The 24050-nt window shown below is 32.0% G+C and overlaps 1 protein-coding gene across 3 annotated transcripts in view; it reads right to left on the reverse strand.

The window, feature by feature from the left end:
- LOC139525507 (dopamine D2-like receptor) overlaps positions 1-24050 on the reverse strand; it is a 205740-nt gene that overhangs the window by 1688 nt on the left and 180002 nt on the right. For all 3 annotated transcript variants that reach the window (XM_071320897.1, XM_071320896.1, XM_071320899.1), the window contains 3 exons: positions 17737-18342; positions 2834-2943; positions 265-1172 (listed from right to left, as the gene is read on the reverse strand). In XM_071320897.1, coding sequence (XP_071176998.1) covers positions 265-1172; positions 2834-2943; positions 17737-18225 — 1507 coding nt within the window. In that variant the 5' untranslated portion in view covers positions 18226-18342. The remainder of the gene's footprint in view (positions 1-264; positions 1173-2833; positions 2944-17736; positions 18343-24050) is intronic.

Consider the following 24050-nt stretch of genomic DNA (forward strand, 5'->3'; position numbering starts at 1 on the left):
CAAATTATCGTAGGCATGCATATTTAAAAGGGTAAGTGTTATAAAGCATTACTGGTAGTATTTTCCTTAATTAACATTATTAAGCAAATGTTCTTTTTATATGTATCAGAAAGAATTTGCTGCTAATAAGCATGAATAATTGAAAATGCGTTTTATTTTTTACACAATTAAATCATCTTTATTTCACTAAATGTTGTTTAATAATTTACTAAGCTTACAGCATTGAGTTAATTGAAAATAATGGTCTTTTAAGTTTTTACTGACCTAAGACGATGGCTAATGTCTTTGTAGCTTTCTTTTCTCGCTTTGATGATGATTTTTCTTTCCTTTTCCTACTCGTTCGTCTATGAAAATACTTTCCTACAGTACGTTTCTCCTTTCGCCTCGAAACGTTTACTGGTTTCGTGTCATTGACAGGAATTAACTGACACTTGTGTTCAAACTCTCCGGGTTTTGCACGCCGTTCCGAGGACGGTGTAGATGAAAACTTTGTCTCTGTTTCCATTTGAGTGTCTACATTACATGTTCCGTTTCCATTGCCGTCAATTTGTATTTCTACATGTCTTACAGCAACTGGGTTTATAATTAACTCTGCCTCCTTCTCCTCGTCTACATCGTCAGCACTATCCGGACTTTTTTGACCACTATCGTCGTCGTTATACCGTTCACTAGAGTCGGTATTTGTGGCCATATTACTGACATTGTCATCACAGACAGGAATTAATAACTGGTTTGGGGCTTTGTTCGTATTGTATGTGGATATTTTACCATTGTCCATGCTCTTAGCTAAACCTGTTTTAATAGTAGGCTCCGTTTTTGTGGCATTTATTGTAGCGGTATTTTCTATAACTTTTGAAGTGGATGTCTTTGTCGCTTTTGCTTTCTTTTTCTTCTGTGCTTTTGCACGAATACGTAAAACTCTCCATATTCGCCAGTATAAAAACATCATTATAATGGAAGGTATGTAAAATGATCCCATGGAAGAATAAATGAGAAAATCAGAATTAAAAAATGCACACAAGCCTGGCTTCCGTTCTTCGGAATAGTTAACACCTAATGCTATAGGTGCGGCTATTGCTACGGAAATAACCCAAGTCAATGCTAACGTCACAAATACACGTTTGGAATTTTTATGTTTCGAGTATTTGATTGGTTGTGTCACTGCTATAAATCTGAAAATAACAATGAAAAATGTTAAGTTTTCTAGGATTGGTATTTATGGTATTCCGTAATGGCAAATGTTCATTAGTTTTATTAACAAAGTACAAGTGCGTAATAAAGGCAACAGTAGTATACCGCTATTCAAAACTCATAAATCCATGGACAAAAAACAAAATCGGGATAACAAACTAAAACCGAGGGAAACGCATTAAATATAAGAGGAGAACAACGACATAACACTAAAATGTAAAGGAGGTCTTTTACATCTTAAACTTTCATGACAGTGACGTACAACTCAAAGCTTAGATCTTAGGAAAATACAAGATTAAGGTCTTCATTAATAAAGGCAACAGTAGTATTCCGCTGTTCAAAAGTCATAAATGGATTATGGGAAAACCAATACAGACTACTAACTGAAACCGAGGGAAATACATCAACTATAAGAGAAAAACAACGGAACAACAGAAATACTGAAGTGCAACAAAGACAAACGCAAATGCTTTATATATACATAGAAATGAACTTTTGGATACAACTGCCATATTCCTAACTTGGTACAGGGTATTTCATTTTTTTTAATTCCAAAAACAGGGTTAAAAGAAGGAAGGGATATAGTCTTACATTCTACAATGACCTTCATCATTTGGTTTATCAAGTTTCAGTTGTTGAACTGACCAGTATATGTCATAAATCCTACATGTTCACTATCATGACAACCATCTAAAATCATCATAGGCTTCGTCATTTCAATTTGCTGAAAGTTGTGGCTACGGAATAGATGCACGTGGTCTCACTAGGTTTTGAGTTCCTACGCTTCCGACTGTGTGTACTCTCATGTTTGACTCTCCTTTATATGGGGTTAAATTATTACTTGATATTGTTGTGTACCATTGCTTGTTTATTTCCAGGTATCTATTTCTATCTTCCCTTTTTGTAATGTTTTGATTTAAATACCGTAAAAACACAGGAGTATAAATATCGTCTTTGAAATAAGAAAAAAAATACACTCAAATTCTATCCTTATTAAATACAAAATATAAACAAATTATCTCCACATTTTCCTTATATATTTTGCTTTTTGGGGTTGATTTTTATGTGTCTCGTTTGCATTTTGTACTCTGGTAACCTTTTAAAAAATTTCACTTTGAACAAATAAGTTCAGGATCTTTTATTTTTTTCATTTCTCTTTTTTATTATTGAAATTAAAAGTACTCGAACACCTTAAGTACATTATCTGGAAAATAATATGACATTAGACGCATAATTATAAAACAAGAAGACGTGGTATTTGGCAAACCCTTTCAAAATTTTGGTCATTGTTGCTCTTCCACTTCGTTTTTTTTTATATATTCTTTAAATTTTATAATTCGAGCGACCCGATGAATTTTTAGTAGACGAAACGCTTCTGGTGTACAACCTTTAGATCCTGGTATACATGATGTGTTTATGATCGAACAAGTGGATTGCTTTAAATGTTATTTGCAAAATGTTTTGTAATTTTCTATGTTTATTCTCTTCAACTTCGTATTTGAGTTTCCCGTCATGTCGTTGAAATTAATAAAAAATATAAGTATATTTAGAAGACTTACTGTCATAATAACTGTTTTAACCGAATATAAATGAATATTTAGGTATCAATGAATTTTGAAATGAGATCAAAGTTTATACAAACCTATCTACACTAATGGCCGTTAAATTTAATATAGAAGCTGTACATGCCATGACGTCAGACGCCACCCATGCATCACATAACGCATCACTGAGTAACCATGACTGCGCAACCTACAAAATAGAACTGGATTTGAATTCATATGTCAAAGAAAGTGTATATTTTGTACCAATCACAGATGTAATAAAAAAATAATGTCACAGAAAAGTGTAACTGGTGTACCAATCACAGATATAATCGAAAAATATTGGCTTTGTTTTAGGTTTATTATTTGACCGCCAATGCCAATAGATGTTCCTGTTCGGCAGAAAGCGATAGGAATATATGTGTCCCTCGTTAGAAGATGACAAGTAAGTTTCCAAACACACTGAAAGCATATTTACAGACTTGGATTACCTAATCTCTTAGATTTAAACGAATAACAACATACCCTGATAATGCAGTTTGGCTGAAATTCTTAACAAAATGTAAGCTACGATATTCATTCGAAAGGCGTATCTGTCAAAGGTGAAATGTCCCATAAGCTGTAAGGGATGATTATGCAACTTTTGCATCCGTACGAAATGGAAAGTAAAATATGAAGTCCATGTTAGCAGAACTTCACGCCTCATCACGTTTTAAAGTACTCTTTAATTTTCCTTGTATCGAGAAGTTCAGTACTTGATCATTTGTTCATTTGTATTTTTATCAATTACATCTGATATGGATGCCAGTTCTTAGTCTCTCCAATGTATTCATACATTGTGTGACAAATGAAAATAAAAGTTTTATAGATCGCCTTTGTAGATTTTTTTTACATCAAAATTCACCCTCAAGTTAATAACAAAAACTTGATATCAATGATAAATTACAATTCCAAAAACTTTTTTTCAAATGATTTTAAAATTGAAAAAACATGTTTCCTTGTATGTGACAAACTAAATCTAATACCGGTGTCACACATCAGCGTATAGCACCGACGTACGCCGGGCGAGTTAAAAAATCATGTACGCTGCCAATACGCTAGTAATTTTTTATGCATTCAACCTGTCAATCATATCTGTAACGTGTGCACAACGAGCTTTAAGCGTGTATTTGGCGTACGAGAAGCGTACATAAGCGTTTATCGGGCGTTCAATAAATGTTTGTTGGCGTATGCATGGCGTTTGTCGAACGTAGATGAAATGCACGCTATGAAGGCAAAAAGTTTCTTGAACGTATTTGAGACGCGTATCGGTCGTGTCTTGGACGTTCTATTATGGGGTCTTTGTTACAAACACACCCGCATACGTTTTAGTTAAAGTGGAACGATCTTGAAGCGTAAACAACGTGCCTTAAACGTGTCTCAAACTTATCTGTAGCGAGTTAAACGCGCTTGTAGCGTATGTATAACGTGCGTGTAGCGTACAGGTACACGCTAGACACAAGCTTCAGCTGGATGAAAATCTTTATGCTGCATAAAAATTTTCACGAGTTGTAGCGTTCACCAAGCGTATACCTTTGTATTTCGACGTACTTCAAACTTATGTAGTGCGTGTTTAACGATTGCTAAGCGTTCCTCTGGCGTGCAACTAACGTATACCGACTTTGTTAATTTTCTCTGTACGTTTGGTGCACGCCGGTCTATACGCCAATGTGTGACGCCGGCATTACATGCATCGCATTGAATCAATTGTATATTAAGGAATCAAAATTCATCCTTGAGTAAACAAAACAAAAATATGAAATGACAAAATCCAATTATTTACACAATTTTTGAAATAATGTTTTTGGGGATGTTTTCCTTGTATTTAACAAACAAAAATAGATATGCATCGCATTGATGTAATTCAATCGCCTTTTTCAAATATTGATATAATTTTCTTGTATTTCTTGACGTCAAATTTCTTTTTAATGACAGAGAAAAAGGAACCCATATGATACACTTGAATTTATTGGACACTTTTATAGAATATTTCTCGGTTAGATGATGATCATGATGTAATGAACAAAACCTTTAGGTAATAATGTATGACATTTCTTCTTCCTTGATATTTCTATTTTATAATAAATGTGATGTAAATAATGGCTTTGCTCCTTTGTCTCTGATAATAAAACCTACAATCATCAACTCATTTGTCATAAATATTTTGATATTTCCCTTTTATACATCTATTGAATGTCAGAATTTTATACGTGAAACATGAAGAAAATACATCTCTGATGCATTATCGTCTGCGTCTGAAATTGAAGATCTTGATAATGGAATTATATAAACATGAGATCCGTAGAGGATTCCAAAGTTGAAAATTAAATCAAAAGACCAACTACCATTGCGTTATCAGAGAATGATATTGATAAATAGACACTTAAAGTTAGGATCATTTACAGAAATCAATGAAAAACAATAAGAAAGAAAATACCTACTGAGGGATTCATAGAATGGTCTCTCTCAATATAGATGCTAAAAAGTAAGATAAAAAACAAAACTTGAAATCCCCCTTTCTTTGTCTACAGATACTTCATCATTCAATCATATTGTTTGAACAGATCATAAAGGAAACACCAAAATCATCTTTTATCTTTAGATCCTAAATGGATCACAAGAATCATTTCTATCTACGGAACCTGTTTCGACTAGTAGAATCATGGTCTATCAACGACACCTGTTTGGACCAGTAGAATCATGGTCCATCAACGAAACCTGTTTGGACTAGTAATGTCATGGTCTATCAACGAAACCTGTTTGGACCAGTAGAATCATGGTCTATCAACGACACCTGTTTGGTCCAGTAGAATTACGGTATATCAACGAAACCTGTTTGGACTAGTAGAATCATGGTCTATCAACGAAACCTGTTTATACCAGTAGAATAATGGTTTTCAACGAAACATGTTTGGACTAGTAGAATCATGGTCTATAAACGAAACCAGTTTAGACCAGTAGAATCATAGTCTATCAACGAAACCTGTTTGGACCAGTAGCATCATGGTCCATAAACGATACCTGTTATAGTAGTATTCCGCTGTTCAATAGTCATAAATCGATTTAACTGAAACAAATCCGGATCACAAACCAAATCTGAATGAAGTAACTGAATGAATCAGTAGAACCAAAATCAACTTATAAAACCTGAATCTACCACAAAACTAAATTAAGTATAGAACCTGAATGGACTAGTTGAATCAACGTTAATTTGTAGAACTTGAATAGTTCGTAATAGTCCTTTTCTACCAACAAAACCTCGATGTATTAGAAGAATCGTCAAAAATGTGCAGACCAGAATGGATTATCAGTTTTTTTTTCCATTTATAGAACCTTTTTGGATCACAATAATGATTTTCTATCCACAGAATATAAATTATTGATGGTTAAAATCATCTTTTACTGACAGATCCTGAGTGGATCAACAACGTTACACTCTTTCTACAAAACCTGAATAAATCACTCGAATCATTTTCTATTTATAGATGGTTCAGTAGAATCTTCTGCAATTTACAGAACCTAAATTAAATACCAAACCGATTTTCTATCTAAAGTACCTAAATGGATCATAACAAGCACCTTCCATCTACAGAACCTGAATGAATCATGCAAACTATCTTCTTTAAAAAGAAACTACACTTGAATCATCTTTTAAATATTCGTCATTTACATTCTTGTTGCATGTGATTTGAATTATTAAATATAGGAAGATGTGGTGTGAGTGCCAATGAGACAACTCTCCATCCAAATAACAATTTATAAAAGTAAACCATTATACGGCCTTCAACACGGAGCCTTGGCTCACATGGAACAACAAGCTATGAAGGGCCCCAAAATTACTAGTGTAAAACCATTCAAACGAGAAAACCAACGGTCTAATCTATATAAAACACGAGAAAAAACAAGAAACACGTACAAATTTCATAAACAAACGACAACTACTGTACTTCAGATTCCTGACTTAGGCAATGCAAACATTTGCAGCGGGATTAGAATACTTATTTCTACCGAACTGTTTCGATTCTTTTAAGGTGTAATGGCCCGTTTATACTTAAAACATTTTTATATAACAGATATGTATATGCGTAAGAAGTTCTTAAACAAACTAATGTTTTTAATAAATAAATCAAACTAAGGAAAAAAATCAAATAATCACCGGCGCGTCGTTTTTCAAGAAATAACCATAGAATTGGGCACCATCAAACTAATAAAAAATGTTTTACGCAAAAAATAACTCGAGTTTGAGAAAGTAGAACATAATGTCATAAATATTGAATGTTCACTTAAATCCATATACTCGAAGAAAAGCATACCACATCATTTAATTATTATTAAAAAAATAACGTCTACTATGACAACTCAGTGCATGTACCTTACAGCAATATAAACGTCTCAAGAAAGTCGTAAAGGAAAAGTATTTTGTAAAAGGAAGTTAATTTGAAATTTAAAGAGGAAACCATAGACTATATCAATAAAATATCTGGCGGAGATCATGTTGAAAAAGAAATCACAGCCTTTCAATGTGTTAAAGGTATCAACTAATCTCAAAAGTATAATATTAGCAAAGTAATAAAATCTGAAGTTGTTATAAGGTTTTATGTTTCCAGGCAAATATGTGATATGTAATCAAATAAAGGAAAAGCATCAAATTGATGTTTTATTGTTTGAAATGAGGACAAATATGGCTTTATATAACTAATAAAACTAACTTCTATTTGATATTTCCTGAAAACAATCGTAAATGTCGTTTTTATCAACGTCCTGGCGATTTTCATTAAAATAAACAAGTTAAATATGGAGGAACTACTTAACATCTGAGCCCATACTGTGAATAAAACACGCAACTTGACAAAGAAATGTCATTGTATGGTTCCTACTGAGAAAAACTTTGTAATAGAATTAAGCGCTCTAGTAAATCACGTTATATGGATAATTGTGAGATTAATCCCGGAGAAATGATAGCATTTTAAGTTTGTAAGTGGTAGCTACACAGCAATGATCATTCAATAATATAATCATTGATCTCCGAGCATCGACAGTATTGTTTATTGCCTGGGTGATATTACTGGACGGCAAACGGGCACTTGTTGTATCAGCAACAAACACGATACTAAATTATATCGGATATTGTTTACACTAATACAATTTCCAATATAAATATTATTGCTTCATTCCTCAATGTCTGGCAGTGATTTGATTATACATGGGTGACCGGTCAACGTAATTATAAGAATATTCAGTTAGCTGACAGACGCTCTTGTCTTTTAGAGATACAAATGCAGTTATAATGTTTTACAATGCAGATTATGTCCTCATAGGTGAAAGGATATCTTACTCTGGATTGCATATCTGATCTTTATTCTATGTAATTCAAAATGAAGCATATTTCCCAACCAACAGTTGGTATACTAGCAGTCATAAATACTAGAATAAGACGACATAAAATTACAATTTTAAAGTACGAACGAAATGGTCAAAAGGAAAAATTGAATGTATCTGCTGGTCAGAAGACAACGCATGCACGAATACAAGACGATGGTACAATTACTTAACAATGCACTCATCATAGATACTAAAGAATGAAAGATAATTGCCCAAAAATATTTGTTATGTCCACTAAATGTAAAATTATAATTTTGAAAATACTTTAATTATTTTATATTGACGTTTATATTCTGACGCCAAACACGCGACTCTTAGAAATGAATGTGGTTTTAAATTTTGATAGATGCTTTTTGTGTTTCTTTGTTAAATATTTGTCTGTTTTTGTTCTAAATGAGATTATGACACAGTGATGACTGTTGTATATATAAAAAAGAAGATGTGGTATGATTGCCAATGCGACAACTGTCCACGAGAGACCAAAATGACACAGACATTAACAACTATAGGTCACCGTACGGCCTTCAACAAAGAGTAAAGCCCATACCGCATAGTCAGCTATAAAAGGCTCCGATATGACAATGTGAAACAATTCAAACGAGAAAACTAACGGCCTTATTTATATAAAAAAAATGAACGAAAAACAAATATGTAACATATAAACAAACGACAACCACTGAATTTCAGGCTCCTGACTTGGGTCAGGCACATACATAAATAATGTGGCGGGGATAAACATGTTAGCGGGATCCCAACCCTCCCTCTAACCTGGGACAGTGGTATAACAGTACAACATAAGAGACGATATTTGACAATTCTACCTAGTATGTCTGTTTTGCATCATTATAAATATAATGGAATTTGATACAACTATCATACACGTGAGAGGTTAAGCGCTATAAAACAATGCTCAATTCGCCATTTTCTACATTTGAAAATGACTGTACCAAGTAAGGATTATGACAGTTGCTGTCCATTCGTTTAATGTGTTTTATCATTTTATTTTGCCATTTGATGAGAGACTTTCCGTTTTGAATTTACCTCGGAATTCAGTTTTTTATGATTTTACTTTTTTATTTAGTTGTTTGGATCGTTTTACACATGTTTTATATATTGTATATATATGTTTGTAAGAAAATTGTTGTTTCGTAAATTTGTACATTTACAATGTTCAACGTTAATCATTCTATAATAATAATTGATAATATTTCAGTTTTCTTTACAAATATTTTTTTGTCGTGTTTACGTAATATCTTGTAATAACAATTAGAAATTCCCATGTTTAGCTTTAGGTCTCCTCATTAAAAATTGTTTTTAAATTACTCTGAATACTTAAAAGAATTTCAACGAATTCATTAATGATAGAAACGGAACTCGGATCGAAGGAATTTTTATATATCCTTTGGTATGCATTTTAATATTTTAGAGTGCAATTCGTTTTCCCACACACTAGTTATCTCTTATAGTATAATACAGAATAATCGAGTGCAGCGAGTGCAACGAGTGAACGGCTATCAAATAAACTGATCACGTGGTAGTGGCTAGTGCTTCGTTAATTGGTTCTTTGAATACAAGACCTTGGCGCTGTTAAATTTTAGATAAAACATTATTAACAAATACTTCTAACAATCCTCTTCCTTGTAGCGAGAGTCCATCATAAACTATGAATCTAATTGTTGGTATCCTAAAGCCATCAACCGCGCATTACATCACAACATGATATGTCAGCAGTATGTACAGGCTACTCAGATACCATCATAAAACGGCTATAACGTCATAATTTTACATCTAAAATTAGCAATTTCTTTGAAGAAAGCCTAATGAAAGGGACAAAAGTGTTTCAGTATAAAGTTATATCATGATGGCTTTTATAAAGGTTGTTTTGAGTTGACCTGTCATTTTGAGCTAATTATTTCAGCATTTGATTTGTCAGTTTATGCATTTTTAACAATGATTTTATGTAGGTAATATACTAATGGCTTTTTGTATTTATATCTATATCCTCTGTCTCTATCATAAAAGAATCGATTTTAAATCTTTGCCCGTTTTTAATTCTTCATTAATGTGTTGGTTTTTCTCTGAGACTACTGTTCAGTAGTTCAGTAGTCTCGGATTTCTTTCTAGTCATCTCATGTACTGGGAAAATTTAAAATATAATCGGAAGGTATTCTTTTTTTAATTTTTTATGGTCTTGTTTCGATTATAACTTTTTTTTTTCTTTAAAATTCAAAACATGTAATGGATTTAATATTGCCAAATTAAAGTATCTATAACAAGGCAACTGTCACACACACTCAAAAACAACCCTGTATGGATTAAAATCATTTACTGTTTATTTAGCTATTTTGTATTGATCGACAGAACACAATTATGTAGACCATGGTCCTTCACGTCCTATCACGTGTTCCAAAAATATTAATGTCTGTCACGATTGTGATATGACCCCATCTGATATCATACGCTTCAAAAGTATCAACATCTTGTATTGTTATTTTTTACGCGGTGCCTGCAAAATACATCTCGTTCTCGTGTTTTAGCGCTTAACAGGTCACTGTCGGGAATAATTAAATAATTAGAAACGATAACAAAAGACAGTAGAAATTGATAGATTGTTACTAAATTTAATAATGATGCAAAAGTGAATGACAATAAATGAACTAATTTTGATATCTGTTTCAATTTTCCTACGCAAATCTTGGTGAGCTCCTCATCTGTGCAGTGTGGAAAACCTCAAAGACGTGTTTGCTATAAACAACCTTGAATGGTAACCATCCTTCTCTAACTAGTTATAAAAATGAAAATTTGTTGAGAAACAACTATAATATAATTATATTGAAGCTAAATTGGGTAAACAAGAGATGTAATAAATGCTAACCTTGAATGACCAACAGAAGAAAGAAAGGCTGTGACGTTAAGTTTAATACATCTGCAGACACACCTTGGAACTAAAGATGTGTAAGGGAGTGTGAGCAACTACTTAGATGAAACATTACATTTTGTTCACCGAAAGCTACTCCAAAGTCTTGTGGTTTTTACTTTTTTGCGTTTTTTCAGGGGGTGTTATTTTTTATTTTTTTAATTAAAATATACTTCTTGCAATGGAGTGTCGGATAATACACCTTTGTTGTGAATGATATTCTAAAAGAAAGACGAAGATTTGTAAAAAAAATATTATAAAGTCTCTGTTTACTTTTGTCTTAATATTGCAGATACAATGTAATTTTGTAAACTTATTTCCCATGATGTTTTTCTCATAACTCTTTTAGAGTAGATCTTGTATGTTTATGTCTATGGTATAGTAACCTTTTTGTATTTGTTATGAAGTAAGACGTGATTCTTAAATAAAGTAGCGTATTGTCTTGTATTTGCAATGTAGTATAAAACCCATTGTTTATTTATTTTTGAAAAAAAGGGTCAAATGAAAATATAAAAAAAGTTTTCGTTTATAATATTAGCAATATAAGTTCCAAATCACTAAATATTCAGATTTTTTAGCAATAGTATAGCTATAGTCTCTAAACATAACTGTATACAAATCTTTAGAAAAAAACCAATATCAACCCTTTCTCTTGTATATTCGGAACCCTTTCTCAAGTATATTCGGAAGCTTTTCTCCTGTATATTCAGATATGATTTTATTACTAGAAGAGTATAAATATAATAATTATCATCTAAAATATTTCTCAAACAGTTTTTAGTTGATCCTTTTAAAATAAATTGTCATTATAACAAAACATTTCACCAAATTAACTTTAGAAGGATCGTTGTTATCGTTACCTACATTTATAGTGTGAAAAATCACCGTTTATGTAGTAATCAGAAACATTAATACAATGGGTCTACGTTGAATTGAAGAATAAAGCAACCTCGCTTCAGCTAGATCTCTAATCAATTAATATAAAATGTAACTTTCAAATTAAATCAAATCAGTTGCATAACAATTATTGTTACATATGAACATATGTTCTATAAAGCGAGGTTTTGGACACAATAAATTAAAGACATGCATTTGAAGTAAAGAAAAGAAATATCGGCTAAGGCATTGATAAATTACTGTTAGTGCATAATTAATTTTGAACAAATGATTGTAGACGGTGAGATATCATTTTTTGGGGGAAAGATGGATATTTACAAACGAATATTATAATAATATGTCAAAAAGAAGCTATTCACAAAATAATCGAGTCTGGTTGTATCGAAAATTCCAAAGAAACTTCTTCAAATATCCATAACCTTTTAAGAAAAACAACAATTGCGTCTATTCGCCATTCCATAACAACAAAACAAATTAGGATGATTAAACGGGACAATTTATAGATACTTCAGAAGGTATTATATCATAGTGTTCAACCATACTAGACAAATACTCTCAAATAAGTAAAGAAAACTACTCCATGGAGATTTAGTTTATGCCTCTACGATACAATAAATCACTGGTAAATCATATAAAGTGCGTCAGAATGTGTCACGTGAGATGAAGAAGCTAGAAAAGTAGTCCGGGAAATCAAATTGCACATAAATAAATAAAGAGGCGGGTGCGATTTTGTACTTTACAAATTATACACGTGTGGAAAACAATAAAATAATCTACACATTACAATCTTTAAGATTGCGGGGTTATTTTAAAATATGGAATTTGGTTGTTGTCGCATTAATGTAAGAAACTGACTCCGTTATTGTTTTCACAGGAAATTTGATAGACAAAAAAAGCTAGAATCTTTTTTCTGTTATCATATTGTGTCCTTCGTTGCGACTCGTTACTTTATAGAAAGAATTGTGAAATGCGTGTCTTTTTTGTTTTCGATGTCCTTTAATTCGTCAATGATGCTTTTAGGACAAATGAAGATTTAAGATCACGATTTACCCCTGTTATATTAGTATTTTATTATTCATTATGCACTATACCATTACCCTCTGCAGAATTTTCAATCTCTGTTCATCTGCGTAGTGTTTTATGGGCTTGTTTAATGTTTCAATTCGTCATATGTGGTGTTAGTTTTTTTATCTGTTGTTTTTTTCTATTTTTTGTTGCCATGCTGTTTTTCTTTGATAAATGTTTCATTTCTTTTCCGTTGTCGTCCCTTCGCCAAATTTTGAAGTCACAAAAACTCATGTTTCAAAGACACCATTGTATACACAGTCACTATGAGTGTCGTTAAAAGAGACATCTCTATTTCCCGCTGATGTTTCTAAGTGATTTGTGTTTATTGATTGGTGTTTAACGCCACGTTCAGTACTGCTGGTTATTTCGTGGTAGACGGTTTATATTGGAGGAGGAAGTCGGGTAAAGAAGAGAACTATTTACCTCGTCATTGCATAAAAGTACATTTACAAAAAGGTTGATATCTTCCACATTATAATACAGGGTTATATGTACTATAGTGTAATTAACAATCAAAAGCTAGTTTGGAACCATAGGATGACTTTGAAATGAAACTTTCATGTTTCGTACAAATGGTTCAGCAAGCCTTACATGATGTAGTAACAGTGCATTTAATTTCAAAGATATATAATGTTTCTACCTTGAGATTTTTTCTAAGTATGAGTAATTAAATACTTGTGCTCACTTGTGTTTTCATTTCCAGCACAATTAGAACGTATATTAAACTCTCGAAAACTGAACAGCTTTTTTGAAAGCAACTATGACGTTTGTCAATTCTGAAGAGCTAATTAAGAACATAATAAAAGTAAAACACAAGAACTAATAATTGTTTTTTCTACCAGTATGTTATTACAAAAAACTTGAATTAATCATAGTGTTTTTAATATGTGACTGTAATTACTATATTGATTATTGATTTGTCAAACACATAATGAGTCTAATCGAAGTCAAATTGTACCAGAAACCCACAGTAAAGCGGATCAAATGAAAATTATTAAGATGTCCTGAGGCTTGGACATATAATGTTTATGATTGGTAGATTCTATCATTCATGAATAAGCATTTCAAATTGTATGTGTAATACAGGAAAGAATTAACAAAGACAGCAGTTTACAGGATTCAGCATTATTATATCTGAAACATAAGTTTGTCAAAAACTCCTACCAAAGACTTCATATACAGGCGCTGCTGAGATATTGGAAATTGAAAACTGAACTATTCCCTTCTGTCGTAAAGTTTTGTTCTCACTCAACTCTCCTTGTAAACGTATAGACAAAGTCAAGATAGAATCAGAATTATTTGTGTCTGTTGTATTCCTTATTTCAAGTACAATGTGTTCAACATAGTCAACGAACGTTGTGGTGAATTCTGCAGTCAAAGGACATTATCTTATAGTGTAAATAGTAGTTTGCAACCTGTCTCGTATTATATTTTAATGAATAAGTCAGCAAGTAGAAGGAGCAAGTTTGTCTCAAATGGGAATTCCGTTGTTTGTTGACAAGCACAAGTCATCCTTCAAACGTAACAAAAATATATTGTCAATCAAGAAATCAAGTACTGTAAAAATGTCAGTTTCAGAGATTGTTTTTGCTTGAATCAGAGTTTTTATTTTTCAAATTTAAAATTTCAACTTATACTAAAACAAGACGTTTGACTGTATATAAACTTTAAAATGAAACAAAGCCATTTTTATTCAAAATTAACTTCGGATGTTTCGAACTTTTTTAAAGTGTTTAAGGATGTTTGCTGCCCAGTTTCATAATAAATAACTTTCCTTTAAACTAGTATATAGTGATAGGGGATTAATTGAAGAATCAAAAAAGCAAAAAAAATGTAGGGGTCAATGTACTTGTTTTTGAGATATTAGCCATTGAAATTTTGGTGGGAAAATGTTCTCTCTTGACTTTTCATAGCTTTATCATTGACCAGTTAAAGTTCTCAAAAACTATTCAAAAATAAATAAAATTTTATAAGACTTTTACAAATGGCTTATAATTGTACATGGAAAAGATTTATAAAAAGAAATATGGGGGTTCATGGGCATTTTTTTTTAAGACATTTAAATGGATAAAACCAGAGGATTTCGAAAATATGACAAAAAGTCCAAAACATGACAAGCAAACATCCTTAAGAGACAATGGTTTTGATATCATTTCAAGAAGGGGAAAATTTGTGAATTCTTTCAGATTTTTTTAAATTTTTTCGGTATGTACATCCAATGCACACCTCCGCTAATTTACAATGTAGGTAGATACAGTCTCGGAAGCTTGACTTTGATTGCTGTTAGTGATCTAAAAATAAGTTTCGTTGACAACTTTGAAAACCAATCATTATAACGTTGTTTGTAGTTCTGAAAAATACATTTTTTATCTTTCGACGTTGGAACATAAAACAAAAAGATTTCGTCTTTGGTAAATTTTGTGGGGTATATGTTGAGTTTCAAAGTTAATTGTCAATACTTCATTTCGCTATCCCAAGTAAATTGACAATAGTCAGTTTTGTTATCCCAGGTAATTATAAATTGCAGTTACCAAAATAGGTTACCACAAGTACATTGTCAACAAGTAAGTCATATATTTCAAGTGAATTGCCAATTATACCTAATTCCGCTATCCCCCAAGTGAATTGTCAATACCTAATAGAAGGAATTCGAAAATTCTAATAAATGTAACATTTTTTTTATTTTACCTAAAAGGTGTTTATCCTGCGGACGTTGTCATTATAAAGTCGGTCGAAGGAGTAGTAGTTTTGACAAAAACAAAAATGATACCCGTGTCGCAAGCGAAGGAATTATCAATGTTAAATTAAATACCACTGCTCAAAGGGCATGTATATTTACGTTCTATTCATTTTAAACAAAATGGTATAATCATGATGTTTTAACTGTCCAAGGATATCAGTATTGATAGACATATCAATTTCGAAAGCAATATTGCTGTCCCAAAAGCAGTATTTTTTTATCGAGATAATGCCAACCATAACGTTTATTTCAATGAAGAAACCAGAAAGATTTTAGACGCATGTTTTTGTTGGTTAAAAGGTTAACAAAAATATGATGGAAATAGTTGACAACATTTCATACGAGGAAAGATATTTTGACAGTAAGCAATGCAAGTATAGCAGTTGCGTTATAAGTAAAGGCGTCAAATCTCTTACACATCACGTGTTGAAATTAACCGGAAAGTGATCATCCAATTTCTTCCGTTTAACTGTTCGAAAGACACTAACTCACAAAAGAGACCGGAGCAATCCAAACATCAAGAGATATACATTGATTCACTAAAAATATTTTAAAGAAATTAATTGTAATATCATTACATTCCAATCAAATGGTTTTAAATTATGACTGCAACATTTAAGGGATGGATCGCCTTATACATTACTCAGGGTTAACGTCACACCGAATGTATTCATCTAACGTATAAGACTTTAGCGAGAGAAATTTTTGTTTTACTGAAAAGTTATTACACCAGGGTTTTTATATTACAAACTAGTAAAAACATTTACTAAATTTTATCATCGGTATAAGGAAATCATTCGTAAATATAAATCAACATGCAGACATCTTGTACGTTCAGGAATTTCACATCCAATCTTTTATGGTAATATTCTCTACAAAGCACAAAAATGTCAGTGTTCACCTCAAAGCTAACAAAACCTTTAAACAGACTTATTAAGAAGGTATATAGTTACGATACTGTTGTCAGGTCATTAAGATTGCATATTTTGGGCTTTAATATTGATTCTCTTATAGGGTCTTTTCATCGGAATTAAACACATTTATTCTAAAACCAGTTGTTGGCATGACACGGGTTAGGTTCTTCTCATATAATACATGATCGTATAATACTATATAGGAGGAATTGTGCCTGATATTCATATGATGAAGACATAATCTTTCAATCAGTTTAATTGAGGTCTGATGCTGGCATGTCAGTAACTGCTAGTAGTCTGTTGTTATTTATGTATTATTGTAATTTTGTTCATTTTCTTTTGTCTCATATTCTGACATCGGTACTCGGACTTCTCTCAAACTGAGTTTAAGATTTACTATACGTATTGTTGTGCTTTTTTTTCTACATTGGCTAGAGGTATAGGGAGAGGGTTGAGATCTAAAAAAAAACATGTTTAACACCGCCGCAATTTGGCGCCTGTCCCTAGTAAGGAGCCTCTGTCCTGTTTTAGTCTTGTATGATTTTTAATTTTTAGTTTCTTGTGTATAATTCGGAGTTTAGTATGACGTTCATTATCACTGAACTTGTTTTGTACATATTTGTTTAAGGGGCCAGCTGAAGGACGCCTCCGGATGGGGGAGTGTATTGCTGCATTGAAGACCCATTGGTGGCCTTCAGCTGGTGTCTGCTCTATGGTGGGGTTGTTGTCTCTTTGACACATTCCCTATTTCAATTCTCAATTTTATCTAACCTCTTATGAAAATTCAACATTGTAAAAAAATCAGTCTGAGCATTTCACAGGGTTTCAGGTCAATACGTGTTTCCTGTCGAAAAAAAATGCCACTACCCAAGCCAATGTTGTTCGTTAAATCATGACGTCGTTAAGCTGCTAAAAATGGAAAAAGAGGGACACATAACTTCAAAATATTAAAGTGTGACAAACAAAAACACATCGCTTAGTAGAATGTATATCTTTACGAGGTTTGCCGAGGTTTGGCGTGAACATTAAATCTAATAATAATACCTCTAAGTAAACAGCTGGTGGCATTACTACTACGGCGACCATTATGTCCGCTACGGCAAGGGAACATATAAAATAATTCGTGGCTGTTTTCAACTGTCTTTCACGAACAACACTCATAACGACAAGGACGTTTCCAAACACAGTTAAAAGCGGGAAAAACAACAATGCGAAAAGCCAGTATCTGTTGGCAGCAAGTACATCTGTTTCCTCTGTAGAATTATGAAAATCACCGGTAGTGTTTAATGTTACCATATCTGTTGTTAACCCTGTCGTCACTTCCGCTGTGCTGTTTGATATCCATGACGTATCATTAAACAGACACCAGGTGTCGTTGTCATCACATATGAACGGCCATAAGTCCGACATAGAAAACGTAGTTCCAATATCAGCTGTGTTTTTCGTTGTTTCTGAAATACCACGCTTGACTTCATAATTTGTATTGTCGTTTGGCAAGACTGACTTGTCGTCTAGATTGGTACTTATGTTCATGGCGAGTATGGTTCTAACAACGGTTTCTAAGGAGATGTCCTTTGACTTACTGTTTTACGTTATGAAGACATACTAAACTGTTTTTATCTCTAAAACGGTGCATCCTGTATTAGTTCTCTGAAAATAATATAAAATAAGAATTATATGTTTTTACCTAAAATCATGCATTATCTACAATATTAAGAAAATATTAACAATTATAAGAGATTGGTATTAAATCTAGTAATGATCGTCGATGAGGATTTAAGTGAACAACAATAAAAACACCTTAAAAAAATGTCAACTTTTAAACCGTAGATCTCCTTTTGATACTTATATATACTGACAAAACATTAAAAAAAAATGATCAAACCTTTGTTTTAAACATCCAACGGCTTCCTATGTCCTATGCTACCTGTGTCTGTTTAAAAGTTTCAAGTATATGTATTTTATATATCTAAAAAAAATCTATTATCATACATAAAACAAAACATCTTTCAATTTTAAATTGATTAAATCTCATCAACATTAGTTTTACATGAAAAGGCAAAGATTTGAATTGACCATTTAAGCGTGATTTTGTCTCGTTTCGCTGTTTTTGATATATACAGGATAACCTTTTGTAATTAGCAACTTCTTTGAAGAAAGTTAGTGTTAATATTTTAACTAGAATAGCCTATTATACCAGTAACAAATCATGTCATGAATACTAAACATGTTAAACTAATAGGACCACATCCAGTGGGAAATATCCTTCTGAGAAAATGTACTAATTAATTCTCTCTTAGAGAATTGTGGCTTCTGGTTTAATGGACATTTTTATTGGAGTGCGTATTTCGTCACAGTTTTATGGGTTCATTAGGGACGTCATTTCATTTTATTTAGTACGGTAAAAAGTTACCACCGTTTTGATGATGCATTTTTGTGGTTCCTTATCATGAAAACAATGCCACATCTTCGCATTTATTAATAAACTGCAATAAGTATGCATCTAATTATAATTCACTTCATAAAGGAGATGTTGTACGATATGATTTTGGAAAATGTTTGTGTCTTTGTGTCGAAGTTTTAAAACGTTAAGAATTTCAACATGTTTAATAATATGTTAAAGATGTCAACTTATTGTGTTTTTTTTTTACATTTAGTATCATTTAACCATAAACATAATTATGTTGTGTTTTTAACAGTTTCCTTACCATTTGTATAAGAATATACGTTTTTATTTGAAAAGTATTTTATAAGTAAACATGGTAAAATACGTTTTTATTTGAAAAGTATTTTATAAGTAAACATGGTAAACGGCGGAAGAAAGGATATATCTCATGAAAGTGACCGGAAGTGATCGAATGTGGGCTATGTTTAAATGATGACTCATGACTAACAAAACACGGTTATTGTGCCCTCTATCTAGATCTCCTTTGCAGTTTAAAAAGGTTAAGACCAGTTTAAGAAGGGCATCAGGCAATAATATGTCCTTTAACTTTATTATTATCAATATTATAATAAGTCGCTTGTACCGAGGAGTATTATTGAATGATTTACAAATATTATTACACCAATTATGATATTGGATAAATATCTGTTGTAACACTCTAATATACTCCTCCATATATCATTTACAATTAGTAAACGACAAATTAGATCAACTATCGAGATAAACTTATATTACTTTATTTTTCAAATTTCGATTAGTCAACCGAAGTGTTAAAAACAAATTAACTTTGCACTATATGGATATAAGACTTTGTCTTAATTAGTCCTTAGTTTTATTGACTTATCGATGTTCATTACTGGTTGAAATGAAATATTTCACGTAAATAATCGTACACAGATGTCATATTTAGACGCTTTGAAGGGTAAAGTCAACACTGCAGTAAGCTCATCAATACAAAATTAACACTTTACCTCTGTCGGATCTTATAACAATGGCGCACACTTGACAGACTGTTCTCTCACATTGATATTCAACATCACCGAGTTCAAAGGCATACATGTGTATTGAAAGTCGTGTGTTATTGTAAAATATAATTCAATATTTTTGTTTGCCAAGTTATGTTTGTCTATAATTTAGTGTTGTTCAAAAACATAATTCTAATATAAGACATTTGTAAGTTATAGTAGTGTCAGTTTATGGTAAAGTTTATATTTTTTTTATATTTATGGATGATAACGATTGAATTTCGGCACAAGATCGGGCCCATTACAATTGGAGAATTAATAATTATTGAAAATAAAGAAATCTACTATTATGAATGTATAAGTTAAAGATCAAACACCACTTTATTGTAACCTAAACATCTGTAACTTCCCTTGTAACTATCATGGTTACCTCGGATTTTTCATTGCATTTCCATAAACTATTCCAAAACAGTGTGCAATTATTGCATACACCACGGAAATTTAAATTCATCAATTCAAGTACGAATGACTTGAAAGTAATTCAAATCCAAGGTCTCCCAACTTTAATCTTGGTTATTTTTTTAAGATCTTCAAAAAATCAATGTTTAGGAAAAGAGATGCACGATTAATGTCAATGTTTCTGATTCTACCAAAAATAACATTGAAATCAAAAGAAAATTTAAATAAACATCATATTACGTATTTCAACTTCCAATAATTCAAATTTGAAATAAAAGGAAATATCATCCATACAAATTAATGTTAATGTAGTACGGCATATGTAACGGTTAACATACAAAGAAAAGGACGTGAATCGTATTTCCCCCCACCATACATTTGGTATCAAGTACCCAGTCAAGTTACAAGTACAGTGTGTTGTTGGTTGCTGGTTGCTGGTTGTTGTTGTTTATTTTTACGGATGAGTTGTGTAGGAGTGATCTGTTATACTATTGGTATGTTCATGTACCCAGTCAATCTACCTGGACAGTGTTTTGTTGATGATTGTTGTTTACGGGGGAGTTTGTTGTAGGAGTGGTCTGTTATACTATTGGTATGTACATGTACCAAGTCAATCTACCTGAACAGTGTGTTGTTCATGATTGTTGTTTACGGGGGAGTTTGTTGTAGGAGTGGTCTGTTATACTGTAAATAGTGTTGATGAACTTTGTGATCATGTTATGTATTATTAAGAGTACAACTGGATTATTTTAATAGATACATATCAATTCCACTTCCAGTGCGATGTACTGTTCTGACAGGGTTAGGCAAACACTACCAGTTTCTCAATGATAAATATGAATATTTGACAGTATTCTTTACTTATTTAAATTTTGGCATCTCAGCTTGATACCAATTTTTCTGACTAAGATCGACTCTATGAATATGTAACAAAACCTCCCCTGCTAGTCTGAGAGGAAATGAATGCGTGTTATTGCATTTTTTGTACTTAAAACGGCATGTCAAATCGATTAACCATGAAATTCAATAAATAGTTTTACAAAGTAAATATTATTTTTTCATCTTCTCGTAACCCTCAATTAGCCGTTATATAATTGTTTGTTAATTCTCAGAATGTTACAACTCAACAAACAAAACAAATTAATAAAAGATAAAAACTTGACGTTGCCGTGCATGTAATAACGCAATCAACACAACATTAAATGTCTCTTTGAAAAAAGGGAATATGTTTCTATGACATCTACTAGAATCAATGTTCTGACGTTCAAAGACCGAATTACAAAACGCATCGTTTGATTGTGTAGTGGAGAGCTGTTCTTTTTCTATCTCGTATTTTCTTAAGCGAATGCTTCAGTTCATCCCCCCCCCCCCCCAAATCAAACGTTTTAGATTCATGCTTTCAGCGTTGTTTTAGATATCTTGGCCTCGAATGAATACGATAAGTATATATCAAACGGAGAGAACATGGATGTTTCTGCTTACACAAAAGAATATATATCAGAAGGGAAAAAGAAATGGTATTTGTTACACATATCAAGGGAAAAAATAAATAAATTTATTAACCGTAAATAATAATTAAATATATATTGTGACTTGAGTGGAGAGTTGTCTCAATTGCACTCATACATGTACTATAACACATCTACCACATCTTCTTACGGTAACCTATAGTTGTAATCACAATTTAAGAATAACCCAACTTGAAAGGGAATATAATCTTTCCCGAATGAAAATATACCCCAAAAACTGTCTCTCTTGTCTCTCTTATGATGGAGATATACATGTTCTGAAAGGATGAACAGAGAAGTTTGAATTTTTCAAACATGATGTAAAACAAAAGTGAAATGTAAAATTGACAATGCCATAACTATACCAAATGTTAGAATAAAATGAAAACTGATATTTTTTTTCTCACATGCTGAAAATCTACCCAAAGTGAAAACAACAAACAAAATTATAACATATAAAAAAGAAGATGTGGTATGATTGCCAATGAGACAACTGGTCCGAGTACACAGTTATCGTCCTTTGATTTTCGTTGTCCGACGAATATAGTCCTAAGTGTGGACAGTGTGTTACTTGCCAATTTTTGTTATACCCCTTCCAAATTTATTTCTCCATGTTTTATGCCTCATATAGCAAGTTGGGGGGTGAAATGACACTGTAAAAAAAGTTGGGTCATAAATATTAATGTAAAGTAGTGATTAGGTCCAGCTGAAAAAGGTCAAAAATTAGCACTTCGGAAGCTGTCAAAAGATTTCAAGACCCCCTTAACATAAGATTGTCCATATTTTGAGTTAGAGCTGATGAAGTTTTCTATAATTTTGATATAATTTGTCCCAAAAGTAGTACAACACACTGTAAAAATATTATTGGGAAAGCGCAGGTGGGATTTTTTAAATTTTCATTTATTGTCTAAAAGAAATGCACTACGAAATAACTGTGTACTCGGACCAACTGTCCACAACATGTTTTTTGATATGAATAAAATATACGAAAAGGACAGAGAGAATGTCCTAAGCAATTGAAAATATTATAAAAAAAACAATAACAATTAAAAATAAAAAAGACAACAAAAAGATTTTTTTCCAAAAAACGCATTCATTCTTTTCTTTTCATTTCTTTGAAACCGCCTGTTTTACACAAATATGTTCGAACTATCAACAAATAAATGTTTTAGTCAGTAAACATTAATACTGATCGATTGCATGTTCGCAAACATATTTTACCCGGCACAATCTGTTTGCGTTCCTATTCCAAGAAAGGAACCTACGGTACAGTGGTTGTCGTTTGTTGCAGCTGTCTATCATAATTGTATTCATTTAATATCATCAACTTAAGTCATGTTTTGCTCATTGTTAGATGACCTCTATCCATCCAAATATCTCATCTCATTTTTCGGATGTATTTTAATCATTTTAATTCTTACAATAAATACGCTTACAACTTAATTTATTTGCACTTTATGGTAAAAGAAAAAGACCCTTGTTGCATTTTTAGATCACTACCAGGATGCAATTGTATGTACATGTAGTTCTGTAATAGTTCAACATCCTCACTTGTTGTTTTGAAAAATACAAAATTTGAAATAATTCATATGTTTTAAGCATGTTATTTCCTTATTGTGAACAATTGGGGGAAGATGAAAATATCCTTCTTTTGTATAATACTTCGAATAACGTTTTGAATATCGTATTTAGATAACGTGATTAGATTAACTAAATATACCATGATCATAGAATCGTTAGGTGTTTATGGGTTGTAATACTATCCTTTTATTTACCAAAATATTTACAGATAACAAAGTAATTTCTTTTGTTTTCTCTAGACTTCCATTACCCATAGCAATATACAGTTATAACTTCTGTTAGATAGCAATCCTCTTTAGTTTGATCTATGTCAAAGTGTACGTCTTATTTATTTCTATCATGTAGCGTGTTGATTGTATATTGTAACTAGTGTTATGATCAGTCATCATGAATAGCATG

Source organism: Mytilus edulis, chromosome 5, assembly GCF_963676685.1.
Source record: "Mytilus edulis chromosome 5, xbMytEdul2.2, whole genome shotgun sequence".
Lineage (NCBI taxonomy): Eukaryota > Metazoa > Mollusca > Bivalvia > Mytilida > Mytilidae > Mytilus > Mytilus edulis.